Source organism: Clarias gariepinus, chromosome 25 (genome assembly GCF_024256425.1).
Source record: "Clarias gariepinus isolate MV-2021 ecotype Netherlands chromosome 25, CGAR_prim_01v2, whole genome shotgun sequence".
Taxonomy (NCBI): Eukaryota; Metazoa; Chordata; class Actinopteri; order Siluriformes; family Clariidae; genus Clarias; species Clarias gariepinus.
This window is the reverse complement of record NC_071124.1, coordinates 18,347,632-18,369,579: the sequence shown is the minus strand read 5'-3', so window position 1 is coordinate 18,369,579 and position 21,948 is coordinate 18,347,632. Positions and strand designations below refer to the sequence as shown.

Here is a 21,948-nt window from a genome sequence, read left to right as displayed (position 1 = left end):
CTTGTGAATGCAGTCGCTCAATAATCCATGACTGAAATTCCCATAGTTTTGTACCCGAGGTCGGCTGTTGTGGAACAGTTCTTGCAAGAACAGCATTGTGTCGAGTGCATTCGCAAAAAAAACATCAAGCACTATGATGAAACTGTCTCTCCTGAAGACCTTCCCAGGAAGACAAGACGAAAACGTAGCTCTGCTGCAGAGGAGAAGTTCATTTTCAGTCACCAGCCTCAAAAATCACCAATTAACAACCAGCAAGTCAGATTAGAGCCACTATGGAGGCGGTACAGAGGATACTGTAAAAAGCAGATACTGTACATCTCAATATCAACTGTTTAAAGGAGATATTTTGGACTTTCTACAATGTAGAAAGAAAAATAACTCAGGAAGGCCATGAGGTTCGAAAGTGTGTCCAAAATAATTAACAATAGCACTCATTGACAATTGTTGTCTCTGGTGAGACTAATGGCTAGTTGGTGAGGTGGAGCACTGGAAATTCTCTAGTTCTATCAACAGATAACTTAGTGTAGAATGTAGTCTATTGCACGTCTGAAATCCCACAATGCACTGGTGCAAAAACAGCTTCGCTTGGCAATAGGCACTACAGTGGCATTTTGGACGCATACAGATTGCGTGCTGATATAATTTATGTGTTTTTTTTTTTGTGCGCAGTGACAACACCACATTTCCTCCATATTAAAGGAGTGGAGGTGAACGCGCGACAGACAGCTACCTTCCACTGCACGGTCAACGGAGAGTGGAGAGAAAACTTCCAACTGTGGCTGCAGGTATCAAACACAAACAAACACACAAATGCTGTCGTTTTTGCATACTACTGTATAAATACTGTACAGATGCAGAATTTTGTAAGGGCTTTAAAGCTGCCTATAAATATTAATATTAGCTAAGGGCTGATTTTAGGCTCTCTAAAGTAGTAAACACTCGTTATTGTGATAACCGGCTTATTCAAACCAGCCATCTGAACGTTTGCTTAATCAGAGCATTCTGGGTAAATAGCTCAAGATGTTGCTCTCAGTGCTCTCTGTCAGCACGGTCAAGTAAGAGCTAAATGTTACAGAAGTGTTTAGAGGAAACTGTTTCCGCTAGCATTACCATATGTGCAATTTAATCCCTTCATGTGATTTCCTTCAAGTTCCTGTGTACGATAGGAATCGATAGGAATTCATCAGAAATATCTAAAGCACTGAACTCCACCTCCGCCTCTGTTCTGTTCTGTTCAGTTCTGTTCAGCTGGACAACATTACACCAAGCTCATCTAATTCCGATGCAGAGCTCTTTTCATCCCCCCGCGCACACACTTTCATCCCTCTTTCAATCTTGCTTTCTTTGCACACCACCTCTACATCTTGTATATGGAGCTTGTAAAGCTTTCTAATGCCTCATCAAGTTTTCAGTGTGACATTTTATAAACCGCAACCTCTATTGCACTCTCTCTCTCTCTTTCTCTCTCGCCAAGGTGTGGCAAGGTCAGGCATCACACAACTGTATGCATTGAAAGACGAATCCTTGTCTTAACTATGAAGCAGCAGTCGGAAGTCATTTTTAAAACATCAAGACACTTAAGTATTCCGTCTTATAGGAAAGTAAGTCGAGTTGACTGCTTTCATTACATTTCAGCATCGCATTAAATCAGTGACCGTGACTTAAACGGCGCTGAAACATAAGACACAAAAAGACATTAGCAGAGGCCTTGAACAGGGTCCAAGCAGAATCTGCAACACTTCCTGTATGGAAATGTTTGCAAGAGGTGGAACATGGCAGAAATAGTCTACTTGATGATGTTGTATGCAAATTTACTAAACTGTTTTTTTTTTTTGGCTCCACAGTGGTAAAGTGCTTACCCTATCGTCCGGAGATTGCTGGTTCGATTCCCAGGTCATGCTGTAGCCTCTCACAGCAAGGGGGTCTAGAGAGGGTTGATTGGCCGAGCTTTCTCAGAGGGGTGGGATGGGAGGCACTTAGCGTTCTTACATCAATCACGGATCTACAGCCAATCGTCTTTGAGCTTATGCAAGTGCAAGGAGTGGATAGCGCTGTTCTCCGAGTGCCAGTGTTGTGCCACACATAATGGTGCCTGAACAAGCAGTTCAAAAAGGTGTGGTCGGTTGGCGTTATGTGGTTTGAAGGAACCACGTGATAGTCTTTGGCCCTTACCTAACTGAGAGTAGTATCTCTTCTTTCATTTGTTAGTGTCTCCTACAGTATGCATGTATTCAGTGTCTCTGTTTAACAGAAGGAGGTCTGGGATGAGATTACAGCAGTAGAGACTGATGCGCCAACATTCCTAATTGCTTATGCCTTTGCTAATTATTCATTAGCAAATTCATAATTTACTATTTCATCTGTCTCGGCAATAGGGGTATACCTTGCGATTCCCAAATCGCACCTCTGATCCCGCGCACTCCGTCTTCTCTTCCGTCTCTGTTCCTGGATCCTCGGCGTGTGCAGGACCTCCGCCAGAGTAGTTAGTCCCCTAAATAAACACATCCTCATTACTCAGCCAAAGAAAGTCAAACATTAAGTGAAGTCCCCAGATGACAGTAATGAAGAAAGATCTCCAGTGCACAAATGGCCCCCATCTGCCTGCGATGCGGGGTGACAGCTGGGGAAAGGGTGTGTGTGTGTGTGTGTGTGTGTTGTATGTACTGTATGTGTGTGCAAGCATGGTGAAGAGCTAATCAAAAGATGAAAACTTGCAGCCTGGAAAAGCAACGTAGAAATATGTTCCCATGAACACACTGGGATATTAGACTAGTGCATTACAGTACAGATGTGCATATATACTGTATATATGTTTATATAATATATTATATATTCAACTGTCTAGTGGGCCAACTTTAAGTCTGTGCGTGTGTGTGTGTGTCTGCAGGGTATCGGTGGACGAGAGGCACCTATGAAGGCCACCAAACCATGGAATAACCAGCGGTTCATCGGAATATTCGACGTGGTGAACACGACAAAACAGGACTCGGGCCGTTACCGCTGCGTAGTCCATTCCACCAAGGGAGTGGGCGTGTCCAACTACGGAGAACTCACTATCAAACGTGAGTCTGCATCATATACTTTATTCTCTCCCTTTCTCCCACACACACCTGTGCCTAAAAAAAGTATGAAACAGCATACACACTTTACAGAAAACTTCCTCCCGCAGATCAGAGTGTCACCTGACCAGGCTGTGAAAAAGAATGATGCGCATTTTATCTGAACGCCGTGCACTTTCTTTGTGACTCTTTGACGTGTGTGTATGCGTGTATCTTTACAAGCGCTGTCCTTCACCGAGAGCGTCTCCACTCCGGAAGGACATAAAGACTGTGTATTGATGTACAGTAGCCTGTCCAGCTCAGGCCTCCGCCAGTCAGTTGATATGAATTTATAGAGGCTCCCGCTTCTAAATCCTCCTTGCCGTAGCCGCGAGAGCTAGGTAATGGCCTTCAATATTTCTCTGCCTCAATTTCCCTCCCGCTCTCACTTTCTCCTTCGTGACGAGCAGCGAATTGAATTTATGGCCCTAGTAGTTTGTTGCCGCTTTTTTATGGACTCGCAGCTTAAGGTGATTGACTGCTTTAATCCCAGCTGTCTACACAGAGAGATGTCAGTCAAACCACGTTCGCCTCGGCATTCTTTCAGGTGCTTTTAAAGGGAAGTTAGTATCTAACCAGATCCCAGCAGTGCAGTGCAATATTTCTAGGGTGGTTTGTTGTTATGAATGAAGCTCTTGTAGAGATTTTTTTTTTTCTCCTTCTTATGGTTGAGCAAAAGTACAAAGCGAACTCATGCGTTTGCCTCGAAAGATTACTTGTGACGAGACCGCTAAACAAACAGCCTCAGCGTCAACAGCTGAACCATGCAATTTGTCATCGATAATCATAGCTAGAGAAAAAAAGGTCTGAAACACAAAGTAGTGACCAATAAGTGTACAGTGCTAATGGAAAGTACTATTTGACTCCATGCTAGTGTGGATTTGTCAGGATTAGATATAACCTCATGCATGGATCTGTGGGTCTCTCAAGCTCAAGCAAAAAAAAATAAAAGATAAAGCGCTGGATAGAAATAAAACAAATTAGTTTATATGCACCCTTTAATACAATCAGTCTACAATGTGGTTGCAAATGTTTTAAAACCTGTAATACCTCATTTAGCTAAGTAGTCTTTTAAAATAGACCCATGGCGAAGACACTCCAAACTGAGCTCAGGTGCATTTCCTGTTTGCTTTGATTATCTCAAGACGTCTTAATTATCTGGAGTCCTCTTGTGATAAATTAATTTCACTGGACACAATTTGGAAAACCACACACACGCATAAGGTCACACACTGCACAGGGTATGCCAGACCAACAACCAAGCCATGCAGTCCAAGGAATTCTCTGTGAAAACACAGAAAAAAAAAAGAAATGCCCCAGGAGCAGAATGGGCTAAGATCCTTGTCTCTGATCCTTCTGATCACTAACCCAGAGCCTTAACCATTACGGCCACTAATGATGGACTCCAGCATTGTGAAATAGAAGTTTGGGACCCACTGACATCTTATGAAATATTCTTGAATTTAGGCAAATCTATAGAAAAATTCTTAAAAATAAGTTTATCAAGAAGATGTAATATATATATAGACAATATTGGGCATAATTATATAACTGAGTGGTTTTTACTAATTCTGAATAAAATATTCATGTATGAATAAATATATTAATGTATGACAGGCTCTTCAAAGGCATGAACTGTTGTTGTTATTTTGTTTATGTATTTTGGGGAAAAAATGTTGTCTTTCATGTTGTCAATATGTAGATTGATGGTCAACTTAATGTACCATTTTTCATATGGTAGCTTATATGGTATTACTTATCCAATATTTATAACAAAGTTGAAGCCATTTAAATGTTTTACGAATTACTGCTGATCAGATCCCCTTAAAATGCGTATCATGGTATTGGAAAAAATAACACAAAATAAAATATTGATTAAAAAGTGCAGCGGTTAAGCTGAGAAACTTTCTACCATGATGGTATCCAAGCACTAGTGAAACTCTGGGATAAATGTCTTAGTGTCACAGGAAATTATATGGAGAAATAAAGGTAGTTTTTACTCTCATAACTGTGTTATTGTGCACAATTAAAAGTCCCGGTTTGACTTGAACCCCGATAAATAAATCAGTTTTTTTGGTGACATTGGCCAGTTTCACCGTCTTTTATTGCTTAGTCGGCCTCCTCAGCATGTATCCTAACAGTGACTTTACACGTCTGTGTTTGAAAAAGCAGCTCAGGGTGTCAGATCCTTGTCTTCTTCTTCATCTTTGGTGTTTGCATGATTACAGTAATTAGCAGCGGTATCATTTTCTCACCTTCACACATTTATACTAGCGTTGTAATTTCACGTTTACTCTACGAACACTAAACCGCGCAACCCGCTTCAGTCTTTATCTTATAGTCAGGTGCTAGTTCCCTCACACAGTTGTAATGCACGGTTTCTCCGATCCTGCAGGGTTTCATTACTCCACCGCAGGAATTCATAACCCACTCGGATGCTAAATATCACGCACAGTAAGCTAAAGGTAACCATAACAGCTGTAGAACCCGCCTTAAAAGCAGTGGATAATCACAATGACAATTATTAGCTGTTTTTCCTTCTCATCTAACCCGATTAGAGACAGGGCTATGCAGAAGGAAAGAGCGCTAACTTCAGTGTGTTATACAAAAGAATGAATTCCAATACTATTAACACAAACAGTAGATCTTTGATTAATTAAAAGTGGCTGCAGGGTTTTATTTCTGGTTAGTACACAGGTGCTGTACTAATGCAGGCCACAGTTGTTTGATTCCCTAATTTTATAACACACACAAACACACACACACACAATTTTTGTGCCTCTGTCTTACACACACCCTTATGTCCCTGACCATCTGAACAACAGCCCTGTAGCAGCTGTTCCTCACACATACCACACTGTCACATGCACAGTGACACACACCCACACAGCCTGTGTTCTCCCCTGCCCTACCCACACACACTCACACGCACAGTCTTATTCAGCAGTCCGTCAGTCTCAGCTGTCCCCCCTGTAGAAGCCCTTCAGAGGGCTCAGGTCTCCCTGCTTTGTGTCTCTTAATCCCTGACACATGTATACATCTTACGTTTATTCTGTATCTCTGTCAGAGACACTCCATTAACATGATCAGAAAAAGGGCTTACCTTTACTTTTTATTTTTGTTCGGTTAGGCTGTCCTTATCCAGTAGGTCATTGTTCGACTGTCAGCTTTTTAGGTGCTTAAATGTCGGCCTGATTTTTCCCTGTCCGTTCTACACTGATCATCCCTTATTTCAGTGGATTCTGCTTACCCTTGCTACGCTTACAGATTATGGGCACCAGGTTAAGCGCTTTGACCCTAAGGCCCAACAGTGGCAGCCTGGCAGTGGTGGGGTTCGAACCCCAGTCAGCAACCCAAAGCCTCAACAGCCTGAGTCGCCATGCGCCTCCTACAGTACTGTACCTTATCTGCCAAATACCATATACTGCAAATCTGTTCGCTGGTCAATTTTCAAAACTTTTACAGGAAACACTAGTAAACTTCAGCATACTATTTTAGAAGTCTCTTTCTAAAGTTCTCTAAAATAGATGTAGGAAATCAATAGAGGTGCTCATTATTGTTTCAGTGATCCTGTTCATGATACCTGAGGTCAGTGTGCCTCAAGGATGTGAAAAGTGACTGATGTCTTACCAGGGATATGTTAAATTAAATCTTTAGTCATTTTAAACATCTCTGAAAGGAAAAAAAAAAAACACATTCACAGCTTTTTGTTGCTCACCTCTGCTGTTCTCCGGTTGGGGTGTGGCTCAGCAGTAGCTTATTTACATAGACACTGAAACAGCCCAAGCATTAAAAGTCACACTTTGGGGAAAGTCTGAGAGCTGTGTTAAATTGTTAAAGAACATAGTATAATATGGGACCTTCAACATATGCAGGTGGTTCATGAAACATGATTAGTAGTTGCTAATTAAGCAAAAGACTAAACACTTTAAAAAAAAAAAGTAATCACGTGCATGTGTCATGTTGCCCAGCTTACTGTAACTTCACCTATGGAGGCTGGAAAGATGAGCTGCAACATTATTCATATCATGTTATACTGTATTAATTGGATTTGCTATTAATTACATGGCTCTGAATAGATCTCATACTGCTAGTGGCTCTGATGCACTAATGCTTTAGTCAGTAAGATCAACCGAGGAGTAATCGTATAGGGGGAGAGAGAGAGAGAGAGAGAGAGAGCAAGCTCTTGACAGTTCAACAATAGCTTTTCCAAGAAGTGGTACTTAAGTTTTAAAAGTAAGGACACCTTGCTTTGTAAGGAGAAATGAGGTGCATTTAAAACAGAGGTTGGTTATTGACATTATTGTCAGCATGTCAGCACAGTCCTAATATGACATAACAGCTCTTCCTTAGACCTCTGCTCAATGCAGCCTTCTTTATGCACAAAAACTATTTCATTTCAAATGCTTCACTCTATCGATCATGATTCGATCAAATTCATCTAAAACACAAATTATTTTTTTGTTGTGTTTTTGACCCTGCTCTGGGTCACTCTTATCAGCTCAGAAGTCATGTAACTGTAAGTTAATACAATAATACATTAATGTAATCGAGGTTAACATCGTATTTTGTATCATAACTCAGAAGGAAACTATGTCCTGTCCTCACAGGTAAGTAATCATTAACGTTAAATAAATGTTCCTCCTGTTATTATTTAGAGGAATAGCATTGTTTGTGTGTTATTAGTTACAATTAGCTAATGGTTTACTATCTTATTTCTTTCCCCAAGACACTTGGTTTAACCCCAGTGCTACCTAGAGTTGGGTATTATAAGTTGTTTTTACAATACCGGTGCTGAATAAATACTTTTAAAATGGTACCAGTACCTAAACGGTGCCTAAACTGATACAGTACTTACATAACATTAAAGAATGGCTTTTTATTGAAAGTAAATCTTTAAATTAGACAATATATTAAATGTTTATAGTTTACATGAACATAAGTAAATATAAAACATATGTTTACATACTGTAAACATATGAAGTATCCAAGATGGCGGCGCGGCAGTAGCACGCAGCGGCCGCTCCGGAGCCAAAATGGTGCTACTTTGTTTACGTTTTGTGTGTAGCGCGTTTATTTTACTATGTGTATGGATATCGTCGCAACTGGTGTCCGTACATACAACAGCCAGACACTTTTCAACCTAAATAACCCGGTTAATGTTATCCGCGATGAGCTGCGGGAAAAGCTACGCGACCTCGGCTTGCTGCGTGAACCAGGCCTCGAAGCCTCGGCGTTGCCTGATGCAGGAGGCCGGAGGAAGGGTCATCGGAAGCGGTGCGCGAGGAAGCGGAAGCGCGGCAAGCGGGCGGGAGTCTGTGCTAGGCTAAAAACAAACCCTAGCCGGCCGGCTCTCCCGTCCATCATCTTATCCAACGTCTGCTCTCTGGGCAATAAACTGGACTACATCCGACTCCAGCAGGCTACACAGCGTGAGGTTAGAGACTGCTGTGTCTTTGTTTTCACGGAGACATGGCTCAGCGACAGAGTACCGGACGCCGCTATTCAGCTAGACGGGCTAGCCTCGTTTCGCGCCGACAGGAATACAGCTCTGTGCGGTAAGACTCGCGGTGGCGGCTTATGTGTTTACATCAACACGAAATGGTGCAAGAACTCTGTGCTAGTTTCTAGTTATTGCTCATTGCTAGTGGAGTTTGTGATTGTTAGATGCAGACCTTTTTATTTACCACGAGAATTCACCACTGTTTTCATTATCGGAGTGTACATTCCACCTAGCGCTAATGCTAAGGAAGCGCTATGGGAATTGTATACTAAGATCAGTGAACTGCAAAATACACACCCGGATGGACTGTTTATTGTTGCTGGAGATTTCAACCATGCAAATCTCAAGTCAGTGCTTCCTAGATTCCATCAGTATGTGGATTTTGCAACGAGAGGGAAAAACACGCTGGATCTTGTTTACACAAACATCCCCGGCGCATATCGGGCAGAGCCCCGCCCCCACCTCGGCTACTCAGACCACATCTCTGTTATGCTAATTCCAGCATACAGACCACTCGTCAGGCGCTCAAAACCGGTTCTGAAGCAGGTGAGAACCTGGCCGGCAGGAGCCATCTCTGCTCTTCAGGACTGTTTCGAGTGCACTGACTGGAACATGTTTAGGGAGGCTGCAACTTACGGCGACTTCACTGACTTGGAGGAGTACACGTCATCAGTGACCAGCTACATCAACAAGTGCACCGATGACGTTACTGTCTCCAAGAGCATCATCTCACGACCCAACCAGAAACCGTGGATTACTGCGGAAGTGCGTGCACTTCTGAGGACCAGAGACTCTGCCTTCAAAGCGGGAGACAAGGTGGCCCTCAGAACAGCAAGGGCCAAACTTTCTCGGGCCATCAGAGAGGCAAAGCGCGCACACGCCCAGAAAATCCACAATCACTTCAGGGACAGCGGTGACACACGGCGCATGTGGCAGGGCTTACAAGCCATCACAAACTACAGGGCGACATCACCTGCCTGTGACAGTGACGGCTCCCTCCCAGATGCGCTGAACAACTTTTATGCTCGGTTTGACAGGCAGAACAACGTAGCGGCGAGGAAGACCACCCCTCCTCCGAACGACCAGGTGCTGTGTCTCACTACAGCTGAGGTGAGGAAAACTCTACGCAGAGTCAACCCACGTAAAGCTGCTGGACCAGACAACATCCCAGGCAGAGTGCTCAGAGAATGTGCTGAACAGCTGGCAGATGTTCTCACCGACATCTTTAACATCTCTCTGAGCAGCGCCGTCGTTCCCACGTGCTTCAAGGCCACCACCATCGTCCCCGTGCCCAAGAAGTCTACTGTGTCCTGTCTCAATGACTACCGTCCCGTTGCACTCACACCCACCATCATGAAGTGCTTCGAGCGGCTCGTCATGAGACACATAAAGTCCCTGCTGCCCTCCTCACTGGACCCACTGCAATTTGCGTACCGTCCTAACCGCTCAACGGACGACGCAATCTCCACTACACTCCATCTTGCCCTCACACACCTTGACAAGAAGGACACATATGTTCGAATGCTGTACATAGATTTCAGCTCAGCATTCAACACTATCATCCCCCCAACAACTGATTGGGAAGCTGAACCTGTTGGGCCTGAACACCTCCCTCTGCAACTGGATCCTGGACTTTCTGACCGGTAGGCCTCAGTCAGTACGGATCGGGAACTGCACCTCCAGCACCACCACACTGAGCACTGGGGCCCCACAAGGCTGTGTGCTTAGTCCCCTGCTGTTCACACTGCTGACTCACGACTGTGTAGCAACACACAGTTCGAACCACATCATTAAGTTCGCTGATGACACGACCGTGGTGGGTCTCATTAGCAAGAACGACGAGTCAGCGTACAGAGAGGAAGTGCAGAGGCTAACAGACTGGTGTAAAGACAACAACCTGTCTCTAAATGTTGACAAGACAAAGGAGATGGTTGTTGACTTTAGGAGGACACGAGGCGACCATTCTCCGCTGAGCATCAACGGCTCCTCTGTGGGAATTGTCGAAAGCACCAAATTCCTGGGTGTCCACCTAGAGAAGGACCTCAGCTGGTCCCTCAACACCAGCTCCCTACAGAAGAAAGCCCAACAGCGTCTCTTCTTTCTGAGAAGACTGAGGAAGGCCCAGCTTCCACCACCGATCCTGACCACCTTCTATAGAGGAACTATCGAGAGCATCCTGAGCGGCTGCATCACTGTCTGGTTTGGGAATTGTGCCATATCGGATCGCAAAACCCTACAACGGATAGTGAGGACAGCGGAGAAGATCATCGGGGCCTCTCTCCCCTCTATTGAAGACATCTACACCACACGCTGCATCCGCAAAGCCACCAGCATTGTGGCTGATCGGACACACCCCTCTCACACACACTTTACACTCCTGCCATCTGGAAAAAGGTACCGAAGCATTCGGGCACACACATCCAGGCTGTGCAACAGCTTTTTTCCACAAGCCATCCGTCTCCTCAACAAAAAGGGACTGGACTGATAAACACAAACACACTCACACACACACAAACACAAACATTATCACACAGCTTAACTCAACTACCTCAAAATATTGAGACTGGACTGACTAATCAACACAAGTGCAGACACACTGACCTACACCACCAAATTATCGTACACACCAACCTGTAAATGCTTCACTGTTTTTAACAATCTTTTTGCACAATGATCATTACTGGACTACATTTTTGCACTAATTCCTCAAATCTTGCTGCTGTTTTAAGGAATGTTTACGTTTACCCACTACCTCAACACCATATTTTATGTTCTGTTATGTCGTGGTTGCGCACTGTCACTTTGTTGTTGCTCTTGTTTGCACATTTGCACGTGCACTTTATGTTGTCCGTAAAAATGTTACTTAGCTAGTTAGTTTTTGTTAATTTATGTTGTAATTTATGTTAGGTCTCTCTGTCCTGTCTCTGCTAGCCAGTTAACTAGGCCTCTTGGTTAGCTAGTTTAGTGTCTCTGTTAATTTATGTTGTAAGTTTATGTTGCATGTAGCACCTTGGTCCTGGAGGAACGTTGTTTCGTTTCACTGTGTACTAACTGTATATGGTTGTAATGACAATAAAGCCTACTTGAACTTGAACTTGAACTTGTACTACCTTACCCAACTGCAACCATTTAACACCAATAACAGCAAAGTATAAAGAGAAGAGAAGATTCTGTAAGATAAGGTTCACCTTTATTCATCCCCTGACATTTTAACCTTTCAGCAGCAAAGAAAAATTAGCAAACATAAAGTAGGGACAATACAGTGTATAAATACAAAAAAGGGAAAAAAGCAAGCATTATTAAAAACAAATTGTAATACACAGTACAGTGTAAAAAAGGAAAAACACTTTAAATCAAATTGCACAAGGTAATATAATACTGCACAATTAAAAAAATGTTATTGCACAAATAATTTCGGTATTGTAACTATATTATGAAATATTGTAGCTTTATTTAGGATATTGTAACTATTGTTACTATATTGTAAATTGTAAGATATTGTAACAACAGTATATAACAGTAATAACAGTGTGTGCGTTATGGTGACCCCTTCACTGGGAGCAGCTCTCGTACAGTCTAATAGCAGCAGGAAGAAAAGACCTTCGATATCAGTCCTTCAGACACTTCGTTGGTATTCCTGGTATGCTACAGTACAAACCAGCTTCAAATTTCAGCAATTCCTTTGCAGAAATATGACCATATTTGCCTTATCGGGTTTCCTGCCTTTGCTAGGGTTGGTCTTACTGGGACCGGACACACACACACACACCTCAAGCTATTGTCTGCACCCTATGAAACAAGGTGCATCCCTCTGCTTTTAACTTCATCCCCTGTGCTCTCAAATGCTTCATTAGGTTTGACTTGTTTCCTTCTTTGCATGCAGTTGTTGAAAGACATTTGTTGCATGTCATGGTGTCAGAATCCATATGAAATACAGCTACACTTTAGAACGTTTACTTTTAGGCATTTTAATTCAGCTGGTTTCATGAGTTGTGTTGTTAAGTCGCAATATGAAAACAACATGGACTACAAATATCAGCTGCATTCGTATTATCAGAGCTTTCCGATTTGCGTTCATGTGCATTTTCTCAGTTGGGAAATTACTTTTTACATTCGGTGAGGATGATAATGCTTCTTACTTCCTTTTCAGAGAACCAGAGGACAAATATTTAAATCGCATAATAATGTGCACCCTTAGGTATCATACACATATTTTGTATAGGTGGTGACCTCCAAACTTTCCTAAACTGAAATGCATTTTTCTTTTAGATGTATTTCAACAACTAGTAAAGTACAAGCAAAGTCTACCAAAAAAAAAAAAATTCTAGAGAAAATTTAACAACTGAGGCACAAGAGTATCACGGATATTCCTGACAGCTAATATCTGATTGCAAGCTGATGTCTGATTATTCTCAGTTGTGGCACTCAGCTATCCAACAACCTAATCCAATCCTGAGGAAATCACACCTAGATTCCAAAGTTATGTTACAGTTTTTATCGCATGATCTTTGCAGCAAGCATACTCAGGGTTAAAAATGAAAATCCTTCCATTTTGTTTCATTGTAATACATTTATGTTTTCCTAACCTTTTATAAGGCACTCATTAAAATACTTGGAAATCCAAGAAGGCGTATATGGCACACTAGCTTCACTGACCTTAATTTGCAAAACAAAAATGACAACAATGAAAAAAAAAAAAAATAAATAAATAAATAAATAAATAACAAAAGTCAAAAAAGTTTAGAAATTTTGAATGTTTAAATTTCCAGATGTTTCAATAAGAGCCCTATAAAGAGATTTGGGTCCTTGCACATCTTGGGTAACAATTTTTCCAAAACATATGTCTAAAAAAAAAAACACTGCATGTACAGAAATACAAAAACAAATATCCAAAAAAAATTTTTTTTAATTTAATAATATCAATCCCATGGAAGTTACAAAATGAGGTTCTTCTCCCGACTAAGAGTTAAAGGCAATGTGCCGTATTTATTGACTTCACCAAATCATTTAATGTTGAGTTTTCTCCAGTACTTAACTCTGTCACCTGAAATGCTTTTCCACTAGTCTTAAAGTCCTGATGTATGCCTGAAATAAATTAATTCAAAAGTCAGGAAGATTCATTTAAATTTGTCTTAGAAACAAATTCCTGGCATGAGCCTTTAATGAGTTCCTGCCCGAGGCTAAGATTTTGATTTATGTGTTCCTGTTCATGCTTAACCAGTGTGGCTAACATTTTAGCATGCTCCGTGTTTATAGTGCTCTTCTTCCCTTCTTCCCTGTCCCACTTGAACTCTTTCCCCTGCCGCAGTGTACAGTAAGGTGGCGCCGTGGCTTCTGAGACTGAGCAGGATTACACAGTTCATTTTAGGTGATATCTGATTGGCCGTCTGTGACCAGATAGATTATGGGATATTTAAAGGCCGCTGGCTGGGGTCACTGTGGAACAGCCATCTGTAGGATCTGTGACCTTGATGTGGCAGGTTTACACACCCAGACACCCTCTTACACACTTAAACAGATTGTGCACAAGTGTCAGCATACTGTGTTGTTAGCGCTCCCTTCAGGCTGAGTGGAGGAGCTCAGCTTTGATCTGTAGCTGTTTGTGGCTTTATTTAGTAAAAGAAATTCCTTGAGCACACACACACACACACACACACACACACACACACACACACCCTGTAACCAGTTTATTTATTCATTACTGTGTGCCAGAATTTCCATCCTGATCGATCTCTGCAGTAAGAAGGCGTCTGTAATAAATATGAATTACGCTTTATTATCATATTGGCTATACTGTAATGGTCTTGTGGTGGGCATCAATCATTTCTGCCTGCCCCAGAGGGCATATATCCTCTCTAAATGATGCCATCCAACAGGACACCGTCTGCATGGCCAGCGAGGAGGCTGCCAAAGGCATAAAGTTTTGATGTGTTCATCAATGATAATGTCCAAGCTGTAGCCGTGCATATAAACATGCTCTCGAACGGACAGTTCTGCTCGGCAAATCCTTCTCTCTTTCTCTCTTCGGCACATACGGGCATAAATATCCTTCAGAAATTTAATTTCTGGTCTAAGATGTTTGGTTAATCGATAATGCAGTTTGTCCGACCTGGCTCAGTCAGCTTTTCCTGCAAACCCTTGAAGCAAATGTAGATGAAGAGGAACAGCAAACCAGGAAGCCTACCAAACACGGCTTCTCCGTCAGGGATCGTGACGACAAAAGCTTTGTTGGGAACTTTTTCAGAGACCAGGAGACGTTGGGATATCATTCAAGCAGAAGTTACTCTTTATTGAGAACTCGCCGAGCGTCGCTGTAGTCATCCAAGTCTGACCGAAAAAACGGTGCTCTGAAGAGTTTATACTTTACAAGAGGGAGGGATACAAAGAGGTGGAGACAATCTAAACAAAGCATAGTCTAGTACGGGAGTCAGCCTGGTAACAGAAGTTCCCCAGCCCTGATCTCATCAGCATAACAGTGGCTTTCAAATGCATAGGTGCTAATCTAATCAGCCTGACAGTATCCCCCAAACCTTTACATTCTCATAGAGACAAAAGGCATAGCCTGGCCTTGAGATTAGCATTCACATTGACTTTGGGACCCTACCCAGTGGTCAGGAAGTAGATAAAGACAAAAGGTTAATGTCTCTGACACCTGGGGTACAAGACTTGATCTTCTTAGAATGTCACCAACTTTACCTTAAAATGTAAAACCCAATGTACATAACTTGTTCAGTTTATATACTATTATGTTGGAAGCTAGATTTAACATTTTATAAATTTGTAACCCTACAGCTTCTTCCACCACTCACGCACATAGTCATGCTATCTCTCAAACAAAGCGCTCTAACAGCATTTTATTGATTAAGAATAAGTGCTTAGACTTTGTCAATGAAGCTGAATTAGTTCTGCTGCTCATATTTTGCAGCTAAGCAGCAGGGTTCTGTAATATACATACAGCATCTGCTGCCTCTGACTTTAAGAGCCTTTCTAACGTGTTTGTAAAAAAAGAGCATGTACAGATGAATCGTCTGATCCTCTCTGGCGTAGATATAGTCAGGAAGCAGTAAAGATTGTTTAACAGAATTTTTACCTAAATATTTTTTTCCTTCCTTTATCTCTTTTACCTGGTTAAGTAAACATCAAAACTGACACCAGATCTGATCTAAAGGGGCTTAATTTACATACGAGGGATAAAACTGGTGGAAGTTAATATAAATTCATTATGTTTTTTCAACCAATTACAGCTACAGATATACAGTACATATTAGTGACAGTGTTTTTTTCTTATTTATTTATTCATTCATGTATTTATTTGTTTATTATATTATAGAAATCCTACCGCTAAGGTTCACATTGAGACTAGGTGTGTGCATCGGGCCTGTGCTCCCCACGCAATGTGTCAGTGCTTGTGACAAAGACTGAAGCGTATAGGCAGGGTTGTTGCCATGCTTCAATAAAGTTCCCACTTCATTCACCTTGAAAAAGTTTGAATTGCAGTAAGGAAAGGCAAATACTGTAAGTTACTTAGTGCTGGGGAGCCCAAAAATAATCATTAACATTAACTTTATTTCAAGTTAGTCAAGTTTTTCCAAGTTATTCTCTAATTTTATTTAAAGAAAAAAAAAAGAAGAAAAATCATAAAGGTATTATATACAGTATCTTCTTACTTTTAATGAAATAAAATGAAAGCTAATAAAAAATAAATTTATTTTGGAGTTAGTGGAATTTATTTTTGGAGTTACAAAAGAATTGCGCTACATATCTGAATTGATTAATCTAGTCACACATTACGTGATTGCCAGAAATGTATATTTAAGTACCTGATTTAGGTAATTGCTTTCTTAATTAAGCCTTAAAAAGTTTTACCAGGTATACACATTGAAACTAGCTTTAAAAAAGGATGAACTGAACTCTGTCTTGAATCTCATATTCCAGTGAATTTAACTACTGTCCCACCCCTTTTCTTCCCCAGAACCCCCAGTGCCCATCGCACCTCCCCAGCTGACAGCAGTGGGCGCCACCTACCTGTGGATCCAGCTCAATGCCAACTCCATCAATGGCGACGGGCCGATCATCGGGCGTGAAGTGGAGTACCGTACCGTCTCGGGCACCATGTACGACCTGCAGCCTGTCGACAAGGCGTCGCACAAGATCGGCCACCTGGCACCCGATACAGAATACGAGATCAGAGTTCTGCTCACACGCCCACTGGACGGGGGCACAGGGGCACCCGGGCCACCACTTAGGGCTCATACCAAGTGCGCTGGTGAGTAGTGCCATGCTCGATGTTGTGCTGGTTGAGAATTGAAACGCGCAGACCGGAAGGGTCAAGGTTTTTATGTTATTATGTTGAATGTGTATGTTTGTACGGATTGCTGGCCATCTGCACTGTACAAAGCTTCATCGACAAGACATTGAATCTTGTTTTTGGTCAGAGTTTGAGTTGGTGAGAGAGTTGGTGTGTGTGTGTGCGTGTGTGTGTGTGTGTGTGTGTGTGTGTGAAAGAGAGAGGTGAGAGACTGGATTCGGGGTGTAATCAGGGGGTCTGACCTTCTGTTGAAGGTTCCACTGTTTCTCATTTGAGCAACTGATGGGGATGGATGGTGAGGCTTATGCGGCATTCACTGCAGGGCCCTTAGGGTGTGTGTGTGTGTGTGTGTGTGCGAGTGTGAGTGCTGATACCTATCAGAGCATTTTGTCTATGTATGAATTCAGCAGGTGTATACATTATGGTGTGTGCTGTAGGTTCAGGGTTTACATATGTACTCTTTTGTATTCTCTCTCTCTCTTTCTATTTCTCTATCTTTCTTTCTCTCTCTCTGTGTCTGTGTGATGGATGCTTTGCCCCATGAGAACCTTACCAGTAAAGGCTCTTGATCTTCCGCTCTCCCCTTGCTGACTCCAGGCTCCTTTTTCCGATCTTCAAGCGACACCCTTCTCCCACTTCCATACATCACACCAGCTCCAGCGAGCACACCCGAGTGCTTTATTTACCTCCACAGACACAAACTCTAACACACTGTTCATTAACCCATTCTTATTTATCAGCTCCTAGCACGGGGGCTATTATCCCATTATGGGCACCAGGCACCGTTTACCTCTCCTTAATGACCAGTCTGGGCCGCCTAAGTGAAACATAGAGCCCGGACTCACTTTTAAGGGTTAATAACTGTCGTGATATATAGTGGCTATATTAGGGTTTGTCCTTTTTTTCTCCTTGCATGGTCAATATGTTATTTTTTTCTTTCCTTTTCTTTCTCCCTCCTTGCTCTCTTTGTTGTCTTTGTTCGCGTGGCCGTAATTGAGAAATGATGACAAAGACATACAAACGCGAGGAGAAAAGATGGCCTCTGCTCTTGAAAGTAAATTGTATTACTTCGTATTCAAGATTATCTGTTGTGTTCGTTATTGCCTTGTGACGAGCACAAAGTCTATTTATCCTCAAGGTTTTTCTGATTGTTGTTTTTTACGGCGTGGGGACTGAGGTTTTATAACTTTTTTAACTGTTATATCTGTTTTTTATACTTTGTGTAACATTTTTGTTTCAGATAGAAGTTAAATTTTACATTTAGTGTAAACTGATAGATTTTTTTCCAGGAACGACATTTTCCTGGCTTTTATTCCTTTTAGACATAAAAGCATTAACGGTAAAAAGGCGTCAGTGCCATGAGACAGCTTTTTCCTCGCATCTAATTTATAAATAGAAACTAAATGTGTGTGTGCACTGTATTTTTACTTATCTCTCCGTAAATATATCGTAGGAGGTCAGCTATAGCAGTCTGATTAGCGCTAAAATCCTCACAGCTGTATATAAATAAGCAGAACGCCGAGAACAGATAAGGCTAATCTCGCTAATGGTGTTAAGGGAATATAAAACGCGGAGGCCTCGAACAGGGCAGTGGACATAATTATCACAGCCATTAACCAGATAAAGAGTCCAAATTATCACAGCTATTATCCAGATAAGGAGTCCACTACGCCTTTATTAGCCTCTCGCTAACTTGCTAATGCTAAAAGTACCATTAAAACCAATTTGTTCATCGTCTCTGTGGCTCTGGTTGCTCTCTGAAGTTTAAAGGAGTCACTGTTATTATTCCCAGCACTTTTTTTTTTTTGAGGTTTCCTCAGACAGACTGTGTGTGAGAGATCAATCAATTCCAGAGAGTTATAGATCAGAAATAAGCTTCGGCTTTGCCGCATGTACCAAAACTAAAACAAGGACAGGGTGGCACTACTTATTTCTCAAACCCAGCAATGTCACATTTACCCTTAATTACCGCACACAATGTTGCAGCTAGTTTATGGTGTAAACCATGTGTCTTTAAAGTTAAAGTCATAGGGAAGAAAATCTCCATATATCCTCCATATTATTGCCACATACTGTACCAATGGCTCTAGACGTCTGTACAGTGGCCACTATGAATGATGGGAGCATCGTTTTATGTGCCTCCCTTCCTACCCTGATGCACACATCGCTCGGAATTGGGTCAATCTAAACTCGTCAGATAACATGATCCCTGCTCAAGCTTTTATTTCCTAAGTGATGAGTCTCACTAACAAGTTGTTTTCTTTTGGACATTTTAAAAAAATTTCTCCTTAAATTTAAGTCTAAATCTTAGTAGAGATAAAAACGATATATGATTCATCAGGGCCCGTATTCACAAAGCTTCTTAAGCTTAAAAGTTGCTCCTAGTGATAGAAATTCTACGAAAATTCTTAGAATTCTAAGAAAATTCTTAGAATTATGACATTATCTTAGAATTTCCCCTTAAATTTAGAACTAAATCTTAGTAAAGATATCAATGATTCATTAAACATCTTAGTCCTTAAAACAGCTCCTAAGTTAAAATTTGTTAAAAGTACAGAGGAGGACTTTAAAGAGGCAGAAATAAGTGCAACTTAAATACTGTAGACTGTCATGCAATCATGTAAATCGATAAAATCTGAGCCATTTTGCTCCATCAATCTGAAATGGATTACAAATACTAAAATCAGTATGGTTAATAGATGTAAGAACTTAAATATAGTAACTACCGTATGGAAATTGGTTGCTTCAAAAGTAGACTTATTTTCAACATTTAGCTGTTTAATTAATTTTACGATAATTTACCTACAACAGAAACTTTGCATATAGTCGCCTGTAGTCATGACTATACAATTTCTTTATAAACAAACATTATGATTTCACTGTCATATATTCTATTTTAACAAAGAGCGCATTTCAAGATGTTTACTCCTCACTAAGATAAAGGTTTTTGTACTTCCCTTACTCAGAGTTGCTGAGAAGTTTCCTAAATCACTTTTAGTCTAGGACTCCCAGCTAGGACTTTTTAGGCTGGGATGGGAACTCTCTGAGAGAACTCTAAGAAGCTTTGTGAATACGAGCCCAGGTGTTTAAGTGATCTCCATAGATTCTTTTTTTTTTCGCGTTTCTTCCACAAATGTGACGGTTCAGCACTGTCCATCCAGGTTTTCATAATGTGTTTAAGGGTTTTTGACCCAGTTTCAGTAATTTAAAATCTCCTTAATTGCTTTTTGCTCGATACAGCCCAATAATTTGACCCTCCTGCAATTTTTTTCCCCCATGCAGCGTATAACGAGTACAAAATCTGCACCGCTTAAACCTGTTTCTATTTGTTCAACTAAATGATTCATATAGAAGGTACTGAATAATATACTTTAAACGTGCGTTAGGTAAGAAAAAAAAAAAAAATATATATATATATATATATATATATTTATTTAAGGTAAAGTGTCTAACAGTTAGGTTGGTTTGACACTTGAATTTATTTTTAAGTAAAACATGAGATCTTTAAATATAAAAAAATACTAGTAATGAAGAACTATAATTTCATTTTAAAAGAATGCCTTGTTTGACATTAACAAAGTGTGTGTGTGTGTGTGTGTGTGTTTGGGGGTTTTCTGTTTGCCAGCATCTGTGAAAAACATTGGATATTTGCATGCAGCGCTGGCATTGATTACAACATCACTTAGCAAGGTCATCTGTAAATACACACAGGTGTACAATGAGGACATCTCTCTCTCGCTCTGTCTCTGTCTCTCTCTCTCTCTCCCTCTCTGTCCTACAAAGTACTTACCTGCTCGTGTTAGCCATGTACTGCAGATGCAGCATGTGTGTCTCTTTTTAGTTCATCCTCTACTACCTCTATACCTCTAACGTCTTGCCAAACTTCAGGACAGTTTTAGCTTGTGTGTGTGTGTGAGAGAGAAAGAGAGAGAGAGAGAGAGAGAGAGAGTGAGTGTGGACATGTGCTCGTCAGTCCTAGCAGTATTGTTGTGTTGCAGTATGAGCAGGTGCAGGAGGGACAGCGCTCACAGTCACTTGATGCTCCTCCCTGCCACTCGAGCTGTACACTGTGGTGTGTGTGGGTGAGTGTGTGTGTGTGTTTGAAGGTGTGTGAGACTGAGACACACTCAGTTACTGAGCAGCGTTGTGTTCCAGACTCGCAGACACAAAGCCAGACACTGAGCTCAGTCAGAGGCAGCGAGCTCACTGCACTGCACAGAGAGAGAAGAACTGCTACGCCATCTGTTTATCCTGCAAACTAAAACAGCATCATGTATTTCTCAATGTCATATCTTCTCTGCTCTCTTCTCTCCTCTTCTGTCCTCTCTTCTCATCTCTTCTCTCCTCTCTTCTCATCTTTTCTCTCCTCTCTTCTCATCCCTTCTTATATCTTTTCTCCTCTCCTCTCTTCACATATCTTCTCTCCTCTTTCTCCTCTCTTCTCATCTCTCCTCATCTCTTTTCTCCTGTCTTCACATATCTTCCCTCCTCTTTCTCATTTCTCCTCATCTTTCTTCTCTCCTCTCTTCACATATCTTCTCTCTTTTTTCTCCTCTCTTCTTATCTCATCTCTGCTCTCCTCAGCTCTTCGCTCCTTTTTTCTCCCTTCTTCTCATATCTCCTCTTTTCTTCTTTCTGCTCATCTCTTTTCTCCTCTCTTCTCGTTTTTTTCCCTTTTCCTCTCCTCTTGTCTCTTATTTTTTCTCATATCGTCTCTTTTCTCATCTCTTTTTTCTCTTCTTTTCTCATATCATCTTCTCATCTTTTCTCCCCTCTCTCCTCTATTCACCTTTCTTCTTCTCTCGCCTCTTCTCATATCCTTTCATCTTCATCTTTCATCTACCTTCTTTTCTCCTGTCATCTTATCTCTTACCTTCTTGTTTCTTAATTTCTTTTCTTTAAATTTGTCTTTTATTTATATACTTCTCTCTTCTGTTTCCTCTTCTCTTCCAGTGATTTTATATTTTGTTCTCTTTATTTAAATTTTTATTGGTTTGCATAGTTTTTTATTTCATTTTAACCAGTCCCTTTTCTTTTTG

General features: G+C 41.3%; 1 protein-coding gene across 8 annotated transcripts in view; it reads left to right on the top strand.

Moving 5' to 3' along the window:
• The window catches only part of LOC128512870 (receptor-type tyrosine-protein phosphatase mu-like), a 250,241-nt gene that overhangs the window by 114,372 nt on the left and 113,921 nt on the right, over positions 1–21,948 (top strand). For all 8 annotated transcript variants that reach the window (XM_053486353.1, XM_053486352.1, XM_053486351.1 and 5 more), the window contains exons 5-7: positions 670–785; positions 2,888–3,062; positions 16,574–16,867. In XM_053486353.1, coding sequence (XP_053342328.1) covers positions 670–785; positions 2,888–3,062; positions 16,574–16,867 — 585 coding nt within the window. The remainder of the gene's footprint in view (positions 1–669; positions 786–2,887; positions 3,063–16,573; positions 16,868–21,948) is intronic.